General features: G+C 46.7%; 1 protein-coding gene and 1 non-coding gene across 2 annotated transcripts; one reads left to right on the top strand and one right to left on the bottom strand.

Annotated features, from left to right (window-relative positions):
- Positions 1-11,810: 11,810 nt before the first annotated feature.
- LOC124679288 (probable carboxylesterase 2) lies at positions 11,811-13,117 on the top strand. Its single transcript, XM_047215079.1, has one exon. It carries the CDS (start codon positions 11,911-11,913, stop codon positions 13,003-13,005), a length of 1,095 nt encoding a protein of 364 aa, XP_047071035.1. The 5' UTR covers positions 11,811-11,910; the 3' UTR covers positions 13,006-13,117.
- Positions 13,118-16,865: 3,748 nt separating this feature from the next.
- On the bottom strand, positions 16,866-16,937 carry TRNAT-UGU. The gene has a single exon. It is a non-coding gene; the product is annotated as a tRNA-Thr (tRNA).
- Positions 16,938-20,715: the final 3,778 nt, after the last annotated feature.

Genomic DNA, 20,715 nt, shown 5'->3' on the forward strand with positions numbered 1-20,715 from the left:
TCATTCCACTCTCTCTCCCGAAAACACTCGTACCAGTTTGTTCTCACTCGCGTTTTTGCCCAAGAGCTTAGGATTTCTCGATCTCCTTGCTCAGCCCAGATTTCTGTCTGAAATTTGACACATTTGCTCTCCGGTATGTGACTCCTCCGCTCATCCAAGTAGAATTTTGTTTGGTGGAGTATATCTTGAGTATTTTTCCATCTTAGGTGACAGGTTATGTGAGCTTGCATGCTTGATTTATGCTCTTAGAAGTAGTTTTGATGCATATTTAGCCTTCCTACTTGTTGTTTTAGTGTTCTACCTTATTTGTTTGTCTCGAAATTAATTTTTATATTGTGGGCTTCAAATTTCAGAAAAGAGCATGAACCAGCACAACTTTGGTGAGTTCTTTGAGGGGGAACCAAGGAGGTCATCGAGACCTTCGAGGTCTTCCACTCGAATTAGGAGATCCTACAATGAAGATGACATCGCGCCAGACATCGGTGAGAGGGATTTTGGTGATGCAAATGCATGCACATATCCTTGCTATGATTTCTTGAACGATGCAGGGATTCGTGGAGATTTCCTACACCTTGTGGATAAAGCTGGACTAACATCTTATATGAGGAATGAAGTCCCTCAATATGCATTGCTCACCAAGATTTTCACTAAGGGCTTCAAGCTGAAATCTAGAGAATATGGTTCTATTGTGTCCTTCAAAATATATGATAGACCTATTGTCATGCTCTTGACAGAATTTTGCAGCATTTTAGGTCTTGGTGCGTTTGGTGCAGACAAGAAGATTTCAAACAGTCCAGCTGAACTTGCAGAAGTCTACATGGAAGTGACCGGTGACGACACTCGCAACTCCCAGCGAGGGAAGATAAGAAACATCCAATTCCCTGTTGTTCGTTATTTTACCTATTTTCTTGTTACTAGTGTTTTGGGAAGAGAGAACACTAGTAATATCTCTAACCATCACTTGGCTTTTCTCGATACGGCCATCAATGAAAGCCCCAAGTATAATCTTGGTGCTTTGATTGCTCGACGGTTGTCAGCAAAAGGTCCCGGTTATGGTGGGATTATTGCTACACGTGCTCTTCTCCACTATGATCTCCATGTGGATCCTACTGATACTTTGATGGTGTCGCCAAGGCTTGACCTCGCGGCAATGAAAATGCATCATTTTGTTACCAATGATTCGACATTCGGAAACTTGATGTATAGATTGTTCTTTGCTGACCATGAGGAAAGGCACTTGCCTTTGCCTCGACAAAGTTTGTTCAGTGTTGTCAACATGCCTCTCTTTGTTACATTGGAGAGAGTGGAGGATGAGCTCAGAGTACTTGGTTTCCATGAGCAGCACGACCCAGAACCCCAGGAGTATCAGGAGTCACCCTCTGTCAACTACACGGTGTATTATCCTGGTGCATCCTCGAGCTCTCATCCGGAAGATGGTCCTACCTCGGAGTGTATCCCAGCACCTACTACATCATGGGACCCTTGGTACTGAGCCTCACTTAGGCCAAAAGCCTAAGCTTGGGGGGAGGTACGCCGACATCACTCATTCATTGCATATTACAATTGCCGGTCATTTGTATATACTTGTTTCGCTTCTTTTGGTTGTTTCTCTTTCGGTTATTTTTTATTTCAGTAGGTTTTATTTTAGTTTTTGAATGTTTTACTACTTTAGTAACATCTAATTTCAATTTTTTTTATTTCATTCGTGTGCCGATGGTTGCCTCTAATATGAGGAAGATGATATTTGGGGAAGTGCTGTCTAAAAAACAGATTCTGGACTGATACTGGAAAATTCCTAAAAATAGCCAGAACGTTATTTTGAGCTGCCAATTTTTGTGCATGCTTACTGGGTTATTATATAACTTTCATTAGTTGAGCACTTTTCGAGTTGAGCAGCAGAAGATTTTCTAAAAAATTCATTACTGTACTGCTGTCAAGTTTTGGCAGATTTCTGCCACTTTGCTTTTGTGTGACTCTTTTAGTTTTCCTTCTCTTGGTTTTGCTTTGTTTCTTTTCTAAAACACGTGCTCACGCGTGCATATGACTGAACAATAGTCAATTAAGCCATGATGATTTATTTTGCCTCAGAGTTCTTGCATTGCTTTTATGCTTTTTTTAATCGCGTTTTGTCGCAAGCATGATTATGACCGCCAATGAATTTTTGATTGTCGCTTCCCAGTCTTTTGCTAGCCTTCACCTGTACTGAGCGGAGTTACTGCTCGTGCATCCAACTACTGAACCAAAGCATGCCAAATGAGTCCACCATATCTACCTACACGTGGTATTTCATCGCCACTCCAAGCAAATTTGCATGTGCTACCTTTAAAACCTTCAAACAAATCCTCGTTTTGTGACACTGTTTTTAGCTCATGAGGATGTGAGAGTTATTATTGTCGTCTTCCATGCTCTACTAAGTACCGCAAGACTCGTGAGCTTCATCTCGCTTGTCAATAAAAAATGATAGATATAAAAAGAAGAAGAGTTGGTTTGACCACAACTTCCAAAAGGGGAAGAAAATAGGAAATTATAAGAAAGTGGCACTCCTCCATGGTTTGTGATTGTTGGTCGGCATCCGAGGATTCGTCTAGCCATGGTATGTGTAAGCAATGGATGGGAGGAGTGTCACAGTTTTATAAGTAGCATAGATGAAAAGAGGCTTCGCCCAAATATTTCGGAACCGCTCTCAAACTTGTTTAGTATGGAAGATGACAAAAACCCTTTTACCGATTTGTTGACAAAAGCAACCACCACTCAAAAAGCAATTTTACCTCAGTTTTACAAATGAAAAGCTCTAGCACATGTTTAATCTCTGCTTTCCTTTGCAAATGACCATTCAACTACCACAATGTTGAGTCACCATTCTCTCTTTTAAAGCACTTTCCTAGAAGCATTGGCAGTCATTCTTAGTGTAATTTGCTTGTCCCAAGACAAGATTATTTATTGCATATTTGTGATGCTCTTTCAATATCTTTACTTCTAGTCTTCTTTTGGACTTCAGAGGTGCCCTGTGCATTTATGTTTTGCTTCCAAATAGGGGCAAGCGAGATACCACTTTGTCTTACTTCATTATGACTATTGCAATCTTGCAAGTGTTTATGTTTCATGTTGCTTATCATTGCTATTGGTATCCATTCATGGTTTGCATTACTGCTGATTATGTTGTTTCACATGCTCCTTATTTATGAATTAGCTAAGTATTTGATCATCCGTGAGAATATATACATCTTATGGAACAAATAGGTTCATGAAAGTCTTTTATCGCACTCAGTTGTCACTGAATTGCTTGAGGACAAGCAATAAGCTAAGCATGGGGGAGTTGATACGTCCAAAACATATCTACTTTCCCGAACCTTTTTGTTATTATTTGCCCTCAAACTTGTGTGTTTTGAATGCAACTAACGCGAACTAACGCTGTTTTCAGCAGAATTGCCCTGGTGTCTTGTTTTGTGCAGAAAATCAACTTTCGGGAAAAATCCCAGAAATATACCCAAATGCCTTATTTTCCCGGGGAACTCACATAGCCGGAAGGTGAAGAGCAGGGGGGCTGTAGCTGGGAGTACATGGCCCAGGCGTGGCCCAGGCCTGGCCGCGCCTGGGGGTGTATTCCCGACCCCTTCGTCGTTTCGGCCTCCCCTTTCGGCTATAAGATCCTCGTCACTAGAAAACCCCAGGGGGTTCGAAGTTATTCCAGAGAAAAGTCTGTAGCGCCGCCGCCTCGTGAAACCCTATTTCAGAGGCAGGAACTCCGTTCTGTCTCCCTGCCGGGACGGAGAGTTGGAGGAGATCATCGCCATTGCCACCACCGACGCCTCTCCATCAACCATCCATGATTCCCCCATCCATGTGTGACTAGTTCCCTCGCTGTAGGCTGAAGGGTATGGTCGGGATTGGATGAGTTCGTTCATGTAATAGCATTAGAATTGTTTGGGGCATAGTGCCTAGTATCCGTTGTGAGTAATTTATGAATTGTTGCAACTTGTTATACTTAATGCTTGTCACTTTGGGCCCGAGTGCCATGATCTCAGATATGAACATATTGTGTTTTCATGATGATGCTTTATATATTGTTCTTGATCATATCTGCAAGTTGTATACACATGTCATTGTCCGGAACCCGAGGCCCCGAAGTGACAATAATCGGGACAACCGGAGGGGATGGCTTTGAGGTGAGGATCACGTGTGTTCACGGAGTGTTAATGCTTTGCTCCGGTACTCTATTAAAAGGAGTACCTTAATTACCAGTAGTTTCCCTCGAGGGCCCGTTGCAACGGGCTGGTTGGACAAAAGATGTCGCGCAAGTTTCTCATTGCGAGCACGCGCGACTAAATAGGAACACACGCCTATGGTTATTTTATTCTTGGATACTTGTATCACTTTATCTGCAAATGCCCATGTTAGCTATTATATGAGTCGTCTCATTCATGCAACACCCGGTTATCCATCCCAGTGCCTACAGTATTTTAATCCTGCTGTTTACCGCATCCACCATTGCTGCTATTTTTACTTTATTTCCGCTGTTACTTTATTACTGCCACTGCTATAAAACTGTTGCTACTGATAAACCTCTGCGAGCTAGTCTATTACCAGGTGCAGCTGAATTGACAACTCAACTTTCAAGGCTTATATTTATTCTTTGGCTCCCCTTGTGTCGAATCAATAAATTGGGTAATACTTCCCTCGAAGACTGTTGCAATCCCCTATACTTGTGGGTCATCAGCGACCCACCAGGCGTCGTTGCCGGTGGCGTCCCAGGTTGGATCGGACCACTCCTCGGCGGTGAGGCAAGCCCGCCGGGCCCTGATTGCGTCCCTGCAGCGCTCCGTGTCCGGCGACGTCGGCGGCGGGACGCGTCCAACACCCCACTGTCGATTCTCCTCCCACCGCTGCTTGGCACGCGCATGTCCGGCGGGACGGGATATCCCGCGCGGTACAGCGCCCATGCCTCCGCCACGGTGAGGCTGCCGCGGCGATCTTGCGGGACGACGACATTGGAGGAAGAGGTTGGGAACAGCGAGGGAGGAGGAGATTTGGGAGCGGTTGGAGCGACGAGAGATTGGGATGGGGACAAAAAGAGGGGCGCTCTTATTATGCATTGGCGCCAGGCGAATCGGCAGTGGGGTGTTGGACGCAATAAACACCGGCACGGCTGGCCACGTGGCCATGCACGACGAGACGCGTCCCTGCATCGCTTGGGAAAGCTGGGATGCCATTAACGTCGCTTGACCAGAGGTAGGCGACGGGGTTTTAGGCTTCCCAGTCGCTGATGTGTCGGGCCCGCATCTCCTCGCCTCACTTTTCGTTGTGTCCGGCGTGCCCGGAGCATCCCCTGTGTAGCAGGGATGAGCTCGGGGCTGGACAACATATTGGACCACGCCGGACCGAAAGGGCCTTTGGGGCGCGTGGCTGGGAACTATTTTTTGTCCGGCGCGCCCCAAATCCCTTTGGGGGACGCAGCTAGAGATGCTCTAATTGTTGTAGTTTTGTGATTTTTCTATCAAACTAAAATGCATTTTGTCATATGCCTCAGGCCTCCGCATGAATTTAAGATTTTGGTTGAAATGTCAAGACTCCTTCAGTTCATAATTACCTAGGCCCTTTCCAAGGTGTTGCAAGGAGTTCAACATGAATACTAGTTTCGACTCTCGGCTCCGGTACCACTTTGCCTTGCTCGCACGAAGCTCGCTAAGTTGGTTACTAACTGCGTCGAGGAGGCATCTCGCCCCTTCGTGAAGAGGTCGCAAGTCTCAAGCTGTTGTTGGCACTTGTTGGTGATTCTTTGGAGCGGCGGAGACATGTTCTTCTGGTAAGCAGGAGCTCGCCACCGTGCGGGCTTCATTTTTGTTTGGCTCCGCTGAACAAAAGTCATCGGTGGTTGAGGAAGAACATCTCTATTGTTGTTTCTCTCATCATGGCAGTTCCTGTCAGCAGCCGCAGCCTGTTGTCTCGGCTGTCTCTGTGTGCGAGCACATATATGTGATCTTGGCTCTGGTACAGCAGAGCTATGTCAATTGTGTGGGGTTTCATGTGTGGCGTCTGGGCTCCTAAAGTTGTGTGGTGGTGTAGTTAGGCTGGTGCCAACGCGGGCGGCAGCGTGGGCGGTATCGCCCGCCGCCGGGCGAGAGAGGGGCGGGACGGGAGCGCGGGGCGCTGCGGCTGGCGCCGGGCGGTACCGCCCGCTGCCGCCCGGCTACCGCCCGCGTTGGGGGCGACAGCGGGGCGAGAGCGGGGCGATAGGCGGGGCGGCGCGGTGGTGGGGCGAGAGAGGGGCGGGCGAGAGGGCGGGCGATAGCGGGCGTTAGGCGGGCGACAGCGGGGCGATAGACGGGCGAGAGCGGGCTGATACGTCTCCAACGTATCGATAATTTCTTATGTTCCATGCTACTTTATTGATGATACCTACATGTTTTATGCACATTATATGTCATATTTATGCATTTTCTGGAACTAACCTATTAACGAGATGCCGAAGAGCCGATTCTTTGTTTTCGCTCGTTTTTGGTTTCGAAATCCTAGTAAGGAAATATTCTCGGAATTGGACGAAATCTTCGCCCAGGGTCCTATTTTTGCACGGAGCTTCCAGAAGACCGAAGAGGGAAGGAAGTGGGGCCACGAGGTGGCCACACCATAGGGCGGCGTGGCCCAGGCCCTGGCCGCGCCGGCCTGTGGTGTGGGCCCCTCGCGCCGCCTCCTGACCTACCCTTTCGCCTACTTAAAGCCCCCGTCGCGAAACCCCCAGTACCGAGAGCCACGATACGGAAAACCTTCCAGAGACGCCGCCGCCGCGAATCCCATCTCGGGGGATTCAGGAGATCGCCTCCGGCACCCTGCCGGAGAGGGGATTCATCTCCCGGAGGACTCTTCATCGCCATGATCGCCTCCGGAGTGATGAGTGAGTAGTTCACCCCTGGACTATGGGTCCATAGCAGTAGCTAGATGGTCGTCTTCTCCTTGTTGTGCTTCATTGTTGGATCTTGTGAGCTGCCTAACATGATCAAGATCATCTATATGTAATATTATATGTTGTGTTTGTCGGGATCCGATGGATAGAGAATACTATGTTATGGTGATTATCAATCTATTATTTATGTGTTGTTTATGATCTTGCATGCTCTCCGTTATTAGTAGAGGCTCTGGCCAAGTTTGTACTCTTAACTCCAAGAGGGAGTATTTATGCTCGATAGTGGGTTCATGCCTTCATTGACACCGGGACGAGTGACGAAAAGTTCTAAGGTTGTGATGTGCTTGTTGCCACTAGGGATAAAACATTGATTCTATGTCTAAGGATGTAGTTGTCGATTACATTACGCACCATACTTAATGCAATTGTCTGTTGCTTAGCAACTTAATACCGAATGGGGTTCGGACGATAACCTCGAAGGTGGACTTTTTAGGCATAGATGCGGTTGGATGGCGGTCTATGTACTTTGTCGTAATGCCCAATTAAATCTCACTATATTTATCATATCATGTACATGCATTGTTATGCCCTTCTCTATTTGTCAATTGCCCGACCGTAATTTGTTCACCCAACATGCTTTATCTTATGGGAGAGACACCTCTAGTGAACTGTGGACCCCGGTCCTATTCTTTACATAGCATACAATCTCACGCAATTGTGTTTTATTGTTTTCTTGCAAACAATCATCTTCCACTCGATATGTTTAATCCTTTGTTACAGCAAGCCGGTGAGATTGACAACCTCACTCGTTTCGTTGGGGCAAAGTACTTTGGTTTTGTTGTGCGAGATTCCACGTTGGCGCCGGAATCCCCGTTGTTGCGCCGCATCACATTTCGCCACCATCAACCTTCAACGTGCTTCTTGGCTCCCTACTTGGTTCGATTAAACCTTGGTTTCTTTCCGAGGAAAACTTGCTACTGTGCGCATCATACCTTCCTCTTGGGGTTCCCAACGAACGTGTGAGTTACACGCCATCAAGCTCTTTTTCTGGCGCCGTTGCCGGGGAACTGAGGAAAAGCTACACCACAAAGATTTCTAACTCCCACGTCAACTACACGCCAGCACGGGCGAGAGAGGGGCGGGAGTGGGTAACGGCTAGCTGAGGTGGCGCGATCTGATTCGTCCACCTCAGCTAGCCGTTGGGGTAGCCGTTGGCACTTCAAAAAATCTGAAAAAAATGTCAAAAAACCCTAAAATTTCAGACCAACCCCCTATAAATACCCCCATATGGTTTCACTCACTCCACACCCATTTCATCTCCTTCACTCTCTCAAACCTTCTCCACCATGGCCGATTGGACTCCACCAGATTTGACCACGTTCACGGATCTGATAGGGTCCGACGGGTCACCAATAGGCCTAGATGATCTCTCTCCGACACATCGTCGCACCAATGCCGGTTCTTCGCCGCATCCCCGAGTTTTATACCCCTCCGGCACACCACCTCCGGGGCCATATGGGCCATACGCTCCACCTCCGGCGCCATATGGTTCATACCCTCCGCCTCCATATCCATACCCCCAACCACCTCCACATGCTCCACCTACAGGTAGCGGGAGTGGCACTGTACCTCCCTACCCGTCATATGGTTCATACCCTCCACCACCTCATCCGTATCCATACGCGCCATATGGTCTGTACCCCCCACCACCTCCTGAACCTAGTGCTCCAAGCTTGGAGTCCGATGCCGCGGAAACATTCGTAGCACCGCGTCAACCGCGTCCAAAGAGGCTTGACTGGACAAAAGAGGAAGAGGAAAAACTGGTACTGTACTTACCCATCACATATTTATTTCGGGGTTGGTTCTTGCTTGGATTTTTCACTAACAATATCTATCTCGGGGTAGGTTAATGCTTGGCTTTTTAACTCCAAAGACTCTGTTGCCGGTAATTGCAAGTCCGGCACTAGTTTTTGGGGTTCTATAGCTGCAACCTTCAACTCTACCGCGGATCCTGCCCATCATCGGACCTCGAAGCAGCTGAAGGATCATTGGAACTCCTACAACAAGGAGGTGTCCCTGTTCAATGCATTTTACATCCAAGAATCAGCGATACGTCAGAGTGGAGCAGACGATGAGATGGTCATGAAGGCGGCAATGGCGAGGTACGCCAATGACAAAAGAGTGACTCAGCCATTCGAGACGGCACCACCGGTGGGATGCTTGTAAAAAATGAAGCGAAGTGGAAAGGACAACATGGTCCTGGTAGTGGAACCGACTCCACTTCCAAGAGAAGCCGTCTAGGAACTTCTGGTGAGTACATCTCTAGCGAGGCGACAGGCGACACGGAGGAAGAGCGTCCAACGGGCCGCGATAGGGCCAAGGCCGCGGCACGGAAGGGTAGGAGGAAGGGGAAGGAAACCTCATCAAGCAGTGAGGTAGGAAGTAAATCCTTCGCGATGAGGAACATGATGAAGGGTTTAGTGAAGGCCAAGCTATTCAAGCAATGGAACAAAATGAAAGACCGATCAACCGCCGACATGGACGAAGCAGAAAAGCGCAAACATGCGAAGGCCATCAAGATGGTGGAACAAGAGCTTGGTCTGGAAGAAGAGGAAGAAGAGGAGGAGGAGCAGGAAGAAGTGGAAGAGGAGTAGAATTTTTATTTTTTATGTAATTTTTAATTTTTATTATGCAATTTTATTAATTATTATGTAATCGGTAACATTTTAAGTTGAATAAAATAATTTTCTTGCATTATTTTGAATGTCTAAAATAAATCGAGTGAAATAACTTAATGTGAAAAGGAAATGGTGATGTGGAGGAGAGAGAAGTGAGAGATGGCACTATAGCCCATGCATTGGCAAGGTGGGGTGAGAGTGGGGTGAGAGTGAGGAAAAAGCTGACGTGGCGGGGCTATAGTGAGGTGATGCATTGGCACCAGCCTTATGCCTCCTTCTGTCGAGGAAGTGAGGGACGACTCGCACGAGATGTTGGTTGTGACTTTTCAACTGAGTGAGGCACTTGCGTTTGAGAAGAGTGGTGATGTTGACGCTGCGGTCTCCATCTCTCCTGAGTTCGGTAGACATGTGGTTTCTACTGGTGATGGGATTGCTAATTAGTCAGGACAGTTGGCAATGGTACCCAAAGTTGTCGACGCCAGGGAGGTTTGCGTTCTTCTCGCCACCTTGGCAGCTGCGTAGACTGGATCCGCAGTTGATTGATGAGTGCCCCCATCTGCATGGCCTGTTATTGTCGGCGCAGTGTTGGAGTGTCTGTTTATTTGCGTCGCTTTATGATCTCTTGTGTTGGCTTGAGTGGGCGCAACCCTGTTGTTCCGGTCCATGTTAGGCTTGGTTGAGGGTGTATGGTGTGAAATTTGCGGCTGGGCCTGTTGTTGTAGGTTTTTTTTTTTGGTTTTCTCTAAAAAAGCATGACACTATTTTCTTAGGACATCTCTAGCGCCCTTTCCCCCCCGCATCCGGACGTTAGCTTTCCGCCGCGGCCAAAAGTCCCGAATCACCGAGCAAATTCCTCATCGTCGGTCCTTAGATCTCGGCTTCCATGATATTCTCCACCCCTGACTTCACCATGGAAACATATAAGACATGTTCCATGATACCAATAGATAGCAGAGCACGCTTCGCGCCACTCCCTCCTAAACAAAATGGTCGGAAGAAACACGAGTGCGCACGAACTAATCCCATTGGATCCAACAATCTTCAGGCATGATGCGTCCAATGCCGACGGAGCCTTCCGGAACTTGACACTCCGGCTAGAACAAAGTGGGCCTTCATTCATATTGACACGGGAGGAACCCTAGGACCGCCGCCTTTACTAGGCAAATCGACAAGCCCACTCGCCGTTGCCCGCCGGCCGACCCCCTCCGGTGGAACAGAAGGCAAGCCAACTCGAACTTCATGTGCATCCGCCGGCCATCTAGCCCACCTCGAATCCAGCACGACGCCAGAACAAGGCAGTAGTGTGCATCATGCTGCCTTCCCACGCGCCTCCGAGCAGCCGTATCGATGACGGATCTAGGTTGGAGTCTAGACCATGATCCGCCTCCTCCACCCGAAACCTTATGCCCAGGGGAAAGCCGCTGCACGACCAGGGGCACCGCCCTATCCCCGTGCGGAACGGAACTCCATCGGCGGTGTCCCCAGCCGCCACCAAGGAGCCACCACCACGATGCAACCCCCACCCCCTTCGTCTTCGGGCCCGCCGACTCCTCGTCCTCACCGGCGGCAGCAGCGGCAGAGCAGGCCACTAGAGCATTGTCTTTGGCGGGTCACACATCTATCTATCGTCTGACTCAAAACACATAACTATAGAACAAAATTTGGTCTTCTTTGTCAAATACTCCATTCGTTTCAAAATGTAAGGCGTGTAAGAATTAGTCAAAAGTCAAAGTTTCTTAAGTTTGATCAAGTTTATACACAAAAATATGAAACATTTATAATCCTGCATCAGTATCAGTAGATTCATCATAAAATATATTTTATTAATGTGTCCATTTGATATTGTAGATGTATTTTTTTTTAAATATTTAGTTAAAATTAGTAAGGTTTAACTTTTGAACACCTTATACGGCATACATTTTGGAACGAGTATTCAGTAACATCCCGACAAGGCTGAGCGATTAGCTGTCTGGAATTTTCAGCAACTGCAGAGGATATTCGTCCGATCACGGCAAAAGCTCGGCACCCCGAATCTTTTGGTTTTCATGTCGATCGAGAACTTGCAGTTGCAGGCCAGTGCAAAGTTTGGCAGCATCGTCGTGTACCTCTCCCAACTGGATCAGCGAAAAATACAAGGTCGCGTGGCTCTCCGATGGGTGCGTGCGGCACCCTGACAAACACACGTCGCTGTGCACCGTTCTCATTTCCCCTCGAGCTGCCGTCCAGGCCTCGACGAGTTTTAACCGATCGAAGCAACAGCGCATAAAAGTGTTAGCTCGATCACCTGCTTAATTTGCACCAAATTAAGGTTGCTTCTGCTGAGCTGATTTGCTCATGGCTGGGAGCATCTCCTCCATGCTGCTGCTCCTGCTCAACATGGCGGGCGCGCTGCTCACCCCGCGCGCTCCTCACAGCCTGCCGGTACCGGCCGCCGACGATGAAGGCGTCGATTTCTTCTTCTTCCCCTTCCTGGTGCTCTACAAGAGCGGCCGCGTGGAGCGGTTCATGGGCACGGACACCGTGCCGGCCTCGGTGGACCCGGCTACCGGCGTGGCCTCCAAGGACGTGGCCATCGACGCCGCCGCGGGGCTCGCCGTCCGCCTCTACCTGCCCAACAGCACGGCGGAGAGGCTGCCGCTGGTCGTGTTCTACCACGGCGGCGCGTTCGTCACGGAGTCGGCCTTCTCGCCGACGTACCAGCGGTACCTCAACGCGCTCGCGTCTAGGGCCGGGGCGCTCGCCGTGTCGGTGGACTACCACCTCTCGCCGGAGCGCCCACTCCCGACTGCCTACGACGACGCGTGGACGGCTCTCCGGTGGGCGCTTAGGAACGCGCAGTCCGAGCCCGGGGCTGAAGCGGAGCCCTGGCTGTCGCGCCGCGCTGACTTGACGCGGCTGTTCCTGGTCGGCGACAGCGCGGGCGGCAACATCGCGCACAACGTGGCCATGCGCGCCGGGCGGGAGGGCCTGGACGGCGGCGCGGCCATCCAGGGCGTAGCGCTGCTGGACCCATACTTCTGGGGGAAGCGCCCGGTGCCGTCGGAGACGCGGGACCCGGCGGAGCGGCGGTGGCGGGATAGCACGTGGAGCTTCGTCTGCGCGGGGAGGTACGGGGTGGACGACCCGGTGATCAACCCGGTGGCCATGGCGAGCGACGAGTGGCGGCGGCTCGGGTGCGCGCGCGTGCTGGTGACCGTGGCGGGGCTGGACGTGCTGGCCGCTCGGGGCCGCGCGTACGTCGCCGCGCTCGGGGCCAGCGGGTGGGGCGGCGATGTGCGGCTGTACGAGACGCCCGGCGAGAGCCACGTCTACTTTCTCTTGCAGCCCGACGGCGAGAAGGCGGCCAAGGAGATGGACGCGGTGGTGGCCTTCATTAACGGTAACCGGCCACTTGAGAGTTCAGAATCAGAGGTCTCGGCAATTTCGTAGGAACACCCACAAAAGAACCGGAATGGGATTCCACTTTGTATACGGCCATATAGATATCGCAAAAAGATACTAGTAGAATTAAGTAATATCCATATCGGTTTGTAAGGGTTACTTAATTGTACTTTTCATACTAGTAGAATTAAGTAATATCCATATCGGTTTGTAAGGGTTACTTAATTCAAGAATAGGTTTAACCATAAATTTCAGAGTATTAAAAGCTTTTCCATTTGAATTAGTATTTAAAAGTTATAAAGGTTTTAAAAAATTTATGTTTGAAATACTCAAATATTTCTGAACAGTTTTCATATTAATTTTTTTTCATTTGAATTAGTATTTAAAAGTTAAAGGTTTGAAAAATAAATAGGAGATTTTTTTAAAAACTACAAGGTATGAAGTACTCGTGCATAATTTACACTCAAAACGTGAGGACCTATTTGCAAAATGACGGCCATGTACCGTCTAACGCCGCCACATCAGCGGACCCCATGTGTCAATTTGAGATCAATTTGCGTTTAGTGGTTTTTGCAAAATCTACGAAAAAATGGTACCAAAATCGACATTTAGCCAGAAATGTGGTGGTTCTATCTAACAACTCAAGATATGGAGATGGGCGTACACATGTGGGCTCGGAAAAATTGCAAAAAAAATCCATAATTTGGAACAGTTTAATGTATATCACCTCGCCCCTTTCCGCATTGCCACACCATCCTGATATCATGTCCCACTTATCAGAATCGTCGTAAGCAACAGGCATAAGCAGCGCTATCTGTTAATTATCCATACGTAAAATTGTACTCCCTCCGTTCCTTTCTATAGTGCCTATTGTTTTTTGGCACGGAAATTAGCGCAAGCAAATTTATTGACACAAAACCCCCAGCGCTATTTGAGAGAAAAAAAAGGAAACTGGAAACAGATCGGAGACGTGATCTGCTCCCTACGCGCGGCCTACTCCTTCATAATCTCACGTGATCTGTATTTGCTATTTCCTTAACAGACGCGTGCCTGATCTACTCCTTCCTAATCTCACGTCCAGATTTTCTCTACGTGATTGCATACCAGATTTTGTCAACGTGAACAGATTCTTTCCAGATTTTCTGGACGGAAACAAATCGGTGGAAGGGGTTATTTGCAAAAAAACACAGCTTTCCTCTTATATTCTGAAACAATTGCGAAAAAACAATAGGCATTACAGAAAGGAACGGAGGGAGTAGTTTTTTAAAAACCTAGCTGCAATTATCGTGGTTATTTGTAATTTTGTCCCGACATGATCATGGCCGGACTTGGGTTTAACTATCGTCCCTGGAACTCATAGAATCAGAAAGTCCAAATAAAAATTGATAGTTTTCGTAGTTGAACTGACATTCCTTTCTCTTGATCAATTCTAGAAATTATGTTTCAGAATGACGATCTATGACGGCTGGCTGCTGTGCAACAGTGCAAGTGAGATTTTCGGGTGCTTCCAAGTTCCAGCCACGGCCCACCAGCGAGCATGTATACTCTTGCCGTACGGAGTTCTTGACGTTTTTATATTCTGAACATGTGTGTGTAAAGCGGTAGAGCTAGCGATAAAATGTTCCTGAAAAAAAAAGCAAACAACTAACAATCCAAGGGTCAAGAGACGAAGACAACCATCGCCTCTGGAAAAACCTAGCCACGTCCACTTCAGTCTCCTCCATTAAGATTACGGAATAACGTTGGTATTTACAGGTTATAATTTGTTATCTATCTTTAGATGCTTTCAGAAAAGTACAAGATTGTGTTGAAAAAAAAATTAAAAGATCTCAAAGATTTGCTAGTATCTTTTAGACTTTATTTTGTAATCTTTAGAGACAGCTCGTGTATCTCTACCATATACTATTTGTTACTATAAATATATGTTGTATTGATTATAAAAAAAAGATCTTACAAAAAGAGTTAAAATTAAAACTTGCAAAATTACAAGCTAAAGACTATTTCATTCCGGAAAAAAAGAGATTTAGTATTAAAATTGCCCTCATGCAGGATCGAATTAGTGACATTTCGTTCCAAAAATTAGAGATTCAATATCAAAATTGCCCTTTAAACTTTATTTTGTAATTAGTGGTGATAGTTCGTGTATCTCTACTATATTGATTTAATCGATTATATGCTAATATGCATGCTCATAACTATCCCCGCGTCGATTAAAAACAACCGGAGGGAGTACTATTTATTACTACTAGAGGATACCCCGCGCGTTGCAGCGGGAAGAGCTTATAGAAATAGTCCAATTGCAGTTGTTATGCTTTTGGACTAAAATACATGTTCGGTATGACACCTTAATGGATATTAATAATGATTTGTAGTACAAATGGTGGAATTAAAAAGGAAACGCTGTTTTCTATGAAATTCAGGATTGTTATGCTTGTGGAGTAAAATATATTTTTGGTATAACATCTTTAAGAATACTATAAAATGATTTGTGGTACAAATGGTGGAAGGTTAAAAAACAGAAATGTTCAATTCTGTATAAAATTCAAAATTGTTATTCCATTTCGATCAGTTAAGCTGCACCTTAAGAGAAACATTATTTTGTTTACCTTTCCTTTGTAAGATGCAACTTCTTCTGTTTTAACAGAGTAAATTCTTAGATTTGAAAAGAAGTATCTTTGATATTTGTCACCAGGCCCGCTAGTGTGCAATATAACACTATATGAAAATCACAACATTATCAGTTGAGAAGGGTAAAGATTAATAGATCGGAACATTAGGATTGAGTAAAGCATTGATGATCATAATGGCCCAATTTAACAGGTTCGTGTACTTGTGTTGGCATGTTGCCTAAGGTATTGGTGCTACGGAAGCAACTTTCTTGGACGGCAGATGGGTACCGAAGCAGCTCATCCTTGAAACTGCACCGGCCAGCTAAGTTTTTTTAATCAGACTGTTGCATGCTAAGGACTGGCTTGTTCCATCGACGTTGAATTTGGATGAAATCGCCAAGGAACCAGAGTGTTCGTAACCTGTAATGTTAGTATGTAGTTAAATACTACTGGAAAGATTTGCACTTATATACATAAATGGAGCCAAAAGTACCTGAGCTTTGTGTTGGTAGTATATAAAAGGGTCGATACAAAAGAAATTTATTCTTTTCCTTGAAGTTGATAAAGGCTATACATTGTCTCTTTCTGCTGTAATCTGAAAGAACTTTGTAAGACAACAAAGAGAATTCTTGGTGAGAAACATAATAACCTATCTAAAATACAAAAAAGAGAGGATATTAGTAGGAGGATCGAACAAAGTGAGGAAAAACGTATGAAGGGAGCAGAGAAAGTTGTCACTTGCACGCTGGGATGAAGAACGGCCCTGCACTGATATTTTCAGCTAGGTGCAAGTTTGTAGAACTGGCCGGCGCACCAGCTCACCATGACGGTCTTTCCGATGACCTGCCAATGAGAAATTGTTGTGGTGGTTTGGAAGAGAACAACCAGAGATGAAACTACTACGGCGCAGGTTATTATTTAAAGGCAAAACCATAAAAGTGACTTCTCAGTTCTCAAGTGCGTGGGTCATTTTCTTGTGCATTTCTTCACGGAGGAAATAAATGGTGGAAGCGGAGACGAACACAGAATACATGCGGATGTGGCCATGTGGGTGGATAGCTTGCATGTCAAGAGAAATAAGGTAGTGGGGGTCTCCTATTTAGAGATAAAGATAAATATATATGTGGTATAATTAATTATTGAAAATTAGGTTTCTGTAAAAATATGTTTAAATTAAAACCTGCAAAAAATTACAAGTTAGAGCCAGCTAACTATTTTATTCCGAAAACACATTAAAATTGCTCTCACGCAGAATCGAACTAGGGCCATTTCTTCAGAAAAAAAATTAAATTTTACTTTTGCCCTCACGCAGGATCGAACTACGGACCTTCAGTTTACAAGACTGACGCTCTACCACTGAGCTATAAGGGCTTTTTGATATAATTTGGCAACTTATTTTTTTAACTTGATACCAAGTAGCCTGCAAATTTGCAACTGCCGTGGACACGAATCATAAACGGTATCGGATTGCTGATGTCCACCAACCACCACCCCCCACCCTGCGGGCACCCTCCCTCGCTCTATATAAGAGCAGCACCCACAGCCTCTCTCCGGGTATCCAAGACTCGAACCATCCACCGTCCCATCTCCGAGCTCCTCACGATGTCATCTGTGTCCGAGGAGTTTGGGGATACCGCAACGTCGGCTGCGGCCGATCCGTGCCCCTCCTGCGGCAGCACCGGTCTAGTCAAGTGCGTCGAAGTCGACGGCACCGGGACGTCCCTGGTGGTGATGGACGGCGGGGAGGCGCTGGCCGAGCTGGTTCGTATGGACGGCGGCCGCCGCGAGCTACGCCTGCTGCCCAGCGAGAGCTTCCTCGACGCCGGGCGCCGCGTGCACGTGGTGGACGTGCATGGCGAGCGGGGGGCGTTCATGCTGCTCGTGGAGGTCTGCCTGCATGACGGGACCATTGCCAGCGTCCGGGAGATTTGATGCTCCGCTCATCTCAGACGGAATTCGTGTGCTTGTAGCATCGAAATAAGAGAAATCAATTTACCAGCTCTACTGTGAACATCTCCAAAAAGGAAAACAAATCATGTTTAGAGCAAGCAAGGGGCGTAATGGCGTCCTGTTTCCATTTGAGTAGGAACTGTTAGATTTCTAGGACCTCTAGCTGTTGCATCTAGTGAGTAATTGCATCTAGCCTAACCGAGATGAACACTAGAGGGGAACAACAGGGTGCATACCGTCGGTCTTCGTCGACGAGGAGCTCGCCATGGCGGCGACGGAGGAGTGGCGGCGATGTCGGTGGTGCTTCCCGCCGCTACAGCGCCTCACCAGATCGGATGGTCTAGGGTTTGGTGTGTCGGTGAGGAGGACGGCAGCGGACGACCTTGACGTCCGTGCCCCAGCCCCCACCTCTTTTATATGGCGCTGGCGACGGGGGCCCACCAACCATACGGGTTGGGCGTCCCCGATCAGGGCGCGAGATAAGGTCGTACGACCGTTGGGTCGTACTGGAGATCAAACTAACATTCTCCCCCTTGATCTCATCTTACTTTAATCATAATCTTAGACTTAAACTTTTCTTGGTACCCATTTCATCACAGATTAGCATATAGAGCATGTCTCGTCATAATGGCCAGTTACGCGCCATCAGATTTAATAGCTACTACACACCTTTCCATTTTAAAATAGATTCTTCCTCTAGTCCCATAATATCCAGGTATCATAGGCTTTCCCGTAAACCCATGCCGGCTACGTGTTCTCTGAACACACTGGGTGGTAAGCCTTTCGTAAGCGGATCCGCGAGCTTTCTCTTTGTGCTTATATGCTCTAAACTTATGGTATGATCCTGGATTCTATCTTTCACAACATAATACTTGATGTCAATGTGCTTGCCAGCATCACTTGACTTATTGTTGTGAGCATAAAATACTGCTGGCTCATTGTCGCAGTACATTCTAAGTGGTCTTTGAATGCTGTCTACCACTCTCAACCCGGGTATAAATTTCTTTAACCAGTTTGCCTGCCCCCGATGCCTCATAACATGCTACATACTCAGCAACCATCGTGGACGGTGCCGTGATAGATTGCTTGAAGCTTTTCCACGATATAGCTCCACCTGCGAGAGTGAATACATAACCTGATGTGGATTTTCTGTCATCTACATCTCCCGCAAAGTCCGCATCTGAATACCCTTCTATCTCAAGGGAATCAGTTCTTCTATATGTCAGCATGAGGCCTTTCGTGCCTTGCGCATAACGCAAAGCCTTCTTCACCATATTCCAGTGATCTATTCCTGGATTACTTTGGAATCTGCCAAGTACCCCGGTAACAAAAGCTAAGTCTGGGCGCGTACATACTTGAGCATACATTAGGCTTCCAACAGCTGAAGCATATGGAACCGCTTTCATTTGATCGATCTCATATTGGTTCCTGGGACATTGAAAATCCCCAAATCTATCGCCCTTGACTATAGGAGCAGGCGTGGCATTACTCGCATGCATACCATACTTCTTTAGAACTTTCTCTAAGTATGCCTTTTGCGATAATCCTAAAACCCCTCTTTGTCTATCTCGGTGAATTTCAATTCCTAGAACGAATGAAGCTTCACCAAGATCTTTCATATCGAAGTTCGAGGACAAGAACTTCTTCGTCTCCAATAGTAGACTAACATCACTACTAGCAAGCAGAATGTCATCCACATATAGGATAAGGAAAATAAATTTCCCTTTCTTAAACTTTGCATATACGCAATTGTCCTCTCTATTCTCATTAAACCAAAAACTTTTAATTGTCTCATGGAACTTCAAGTACCATTGGCTGGAGGCTTGTTTTAATCCATAAATGGATTTCTTCAGACGGCATCCCATATGTTCTTTTCCTTCCACGACAAAACCCTTGGGTTGTGCCATGTAAACATTTTCCTCCAAGTCTCCATTTAAGAAGGCCGTCTTTACATCCATTTGATGCAACTCTAAATCATAGTGTGCCACTAAAGCCATTATAATTCTAAAAGAATCCTTACATGAGACCGGAGAAAAGGTCTCATTATAGTCTATTCCTTCTCTTTGAGTGAAACCCTTCGCAACAAGTCGTGCTTTATATCTTTCAACATTCCCTCTAGAGTCACACTTTGTTTTGTAGACCCACTACTATTTTGGCTCCTTTAGGAATTTCTTCTAAATCCCAGACTTTGTTGCTACTCATTGATCTTATTTCATCAACCATGGCCTCAATCCACTTCGATGAATGAGCACTTCTTGAAGCTTCTTCAAATGTGGTGGGATCACCCTCCATTTGAACTTCTTCCCTGACATAGATCTCAAAATCGTCGAGAATAGGCTGGCTTTCTTGCTCTTTGAGACCTTCTAAGGTTCTCGATCTCTGGCGCACTTTCTATGTGGGGCTGTTGCAGCTCTTCCTCATGTGTGGTAACATTCTCTCTATTTTCATTCATTGTTGCCACAGGAGAACTAACAACAGGTGTCGCAATGACATCGTCCTTTGTCGGTGCAGCAGCAGCAGGTATCGAGAAAAATGGTTCCTGGATCATCGGAGTGGGTGCATACACCCGCTTCTCCTCAAGGTTGATTTCTCGGGATACCGTGCTCCCCCTGATCATCTCATCCTCCAGAAACACAGCGTGTCTCGTTTCTACAAACTTAGTGAGTCTGTCTGGACAATAGAAACGATAACCTTTCGACTTGTCTGGATAGCCAATAAAAAGGCAACTTACTGTCTTAGGATCTAATTTCCCAATGTTCGGGTTAAAGAGTTTAGCCTCATCTGGACAGCCCCACACTCGCAAATAATTGAGTGAAGGTTCTCGACTAGTCCACAATTCATATGGTGTTTTAGACACCGACTTACTAGGAATTCGATTAAGTATGTGAATAGCAGTTTTTAACGCCTCCATCCACAAACTAACCGGTAAAGTGGAGTAACTTAACATGCTTCTCACCATATCCATCAGGGTACGGTTTCGTCTTTCAGCTACTCCATTCTGCTGAGGCTCGCCCGGTGTAGAATACTGGGCGACTATGTCATGTTCCTATAGGAACCTTGCAAAAGGTCCAGGAACTTGGCCATATGGGGTGTGCCGACCGTAGTACTCCCCACCACGGTCAGATCTTACTATTTTAATCTTTATGCTATGCTGATTTTCTACTTCAGCCTTAAATATCTTGTTTTTATCCAATGCTTC

The sequence above is a fragment of the Lolium rigidum genome, chromosome 1 (genome assembly GCF_022539505.1).
Source record: "Lolium rigidum isolate FL_2022 chromosome 1, APGP_CSIRO_Lrig_0.1, whole genome shotgun sequence".
Taxonomy (NCBI): Eukaryota; Viridiplantae; Streptophyta; class Magnoliopsida; order Poales; family Poaceae; genus Lolium; species Lolium rigidum.

Excerpts from the sequence above, each read along its gene's own strand:
- LOC124679288 (XM_047215079.1), top strand. The coding sequence starts at position 11,911 with ATGGCTGGGAGCATCTCCTCCATGCTGCTGCTCCTGCTCAACATGGCG.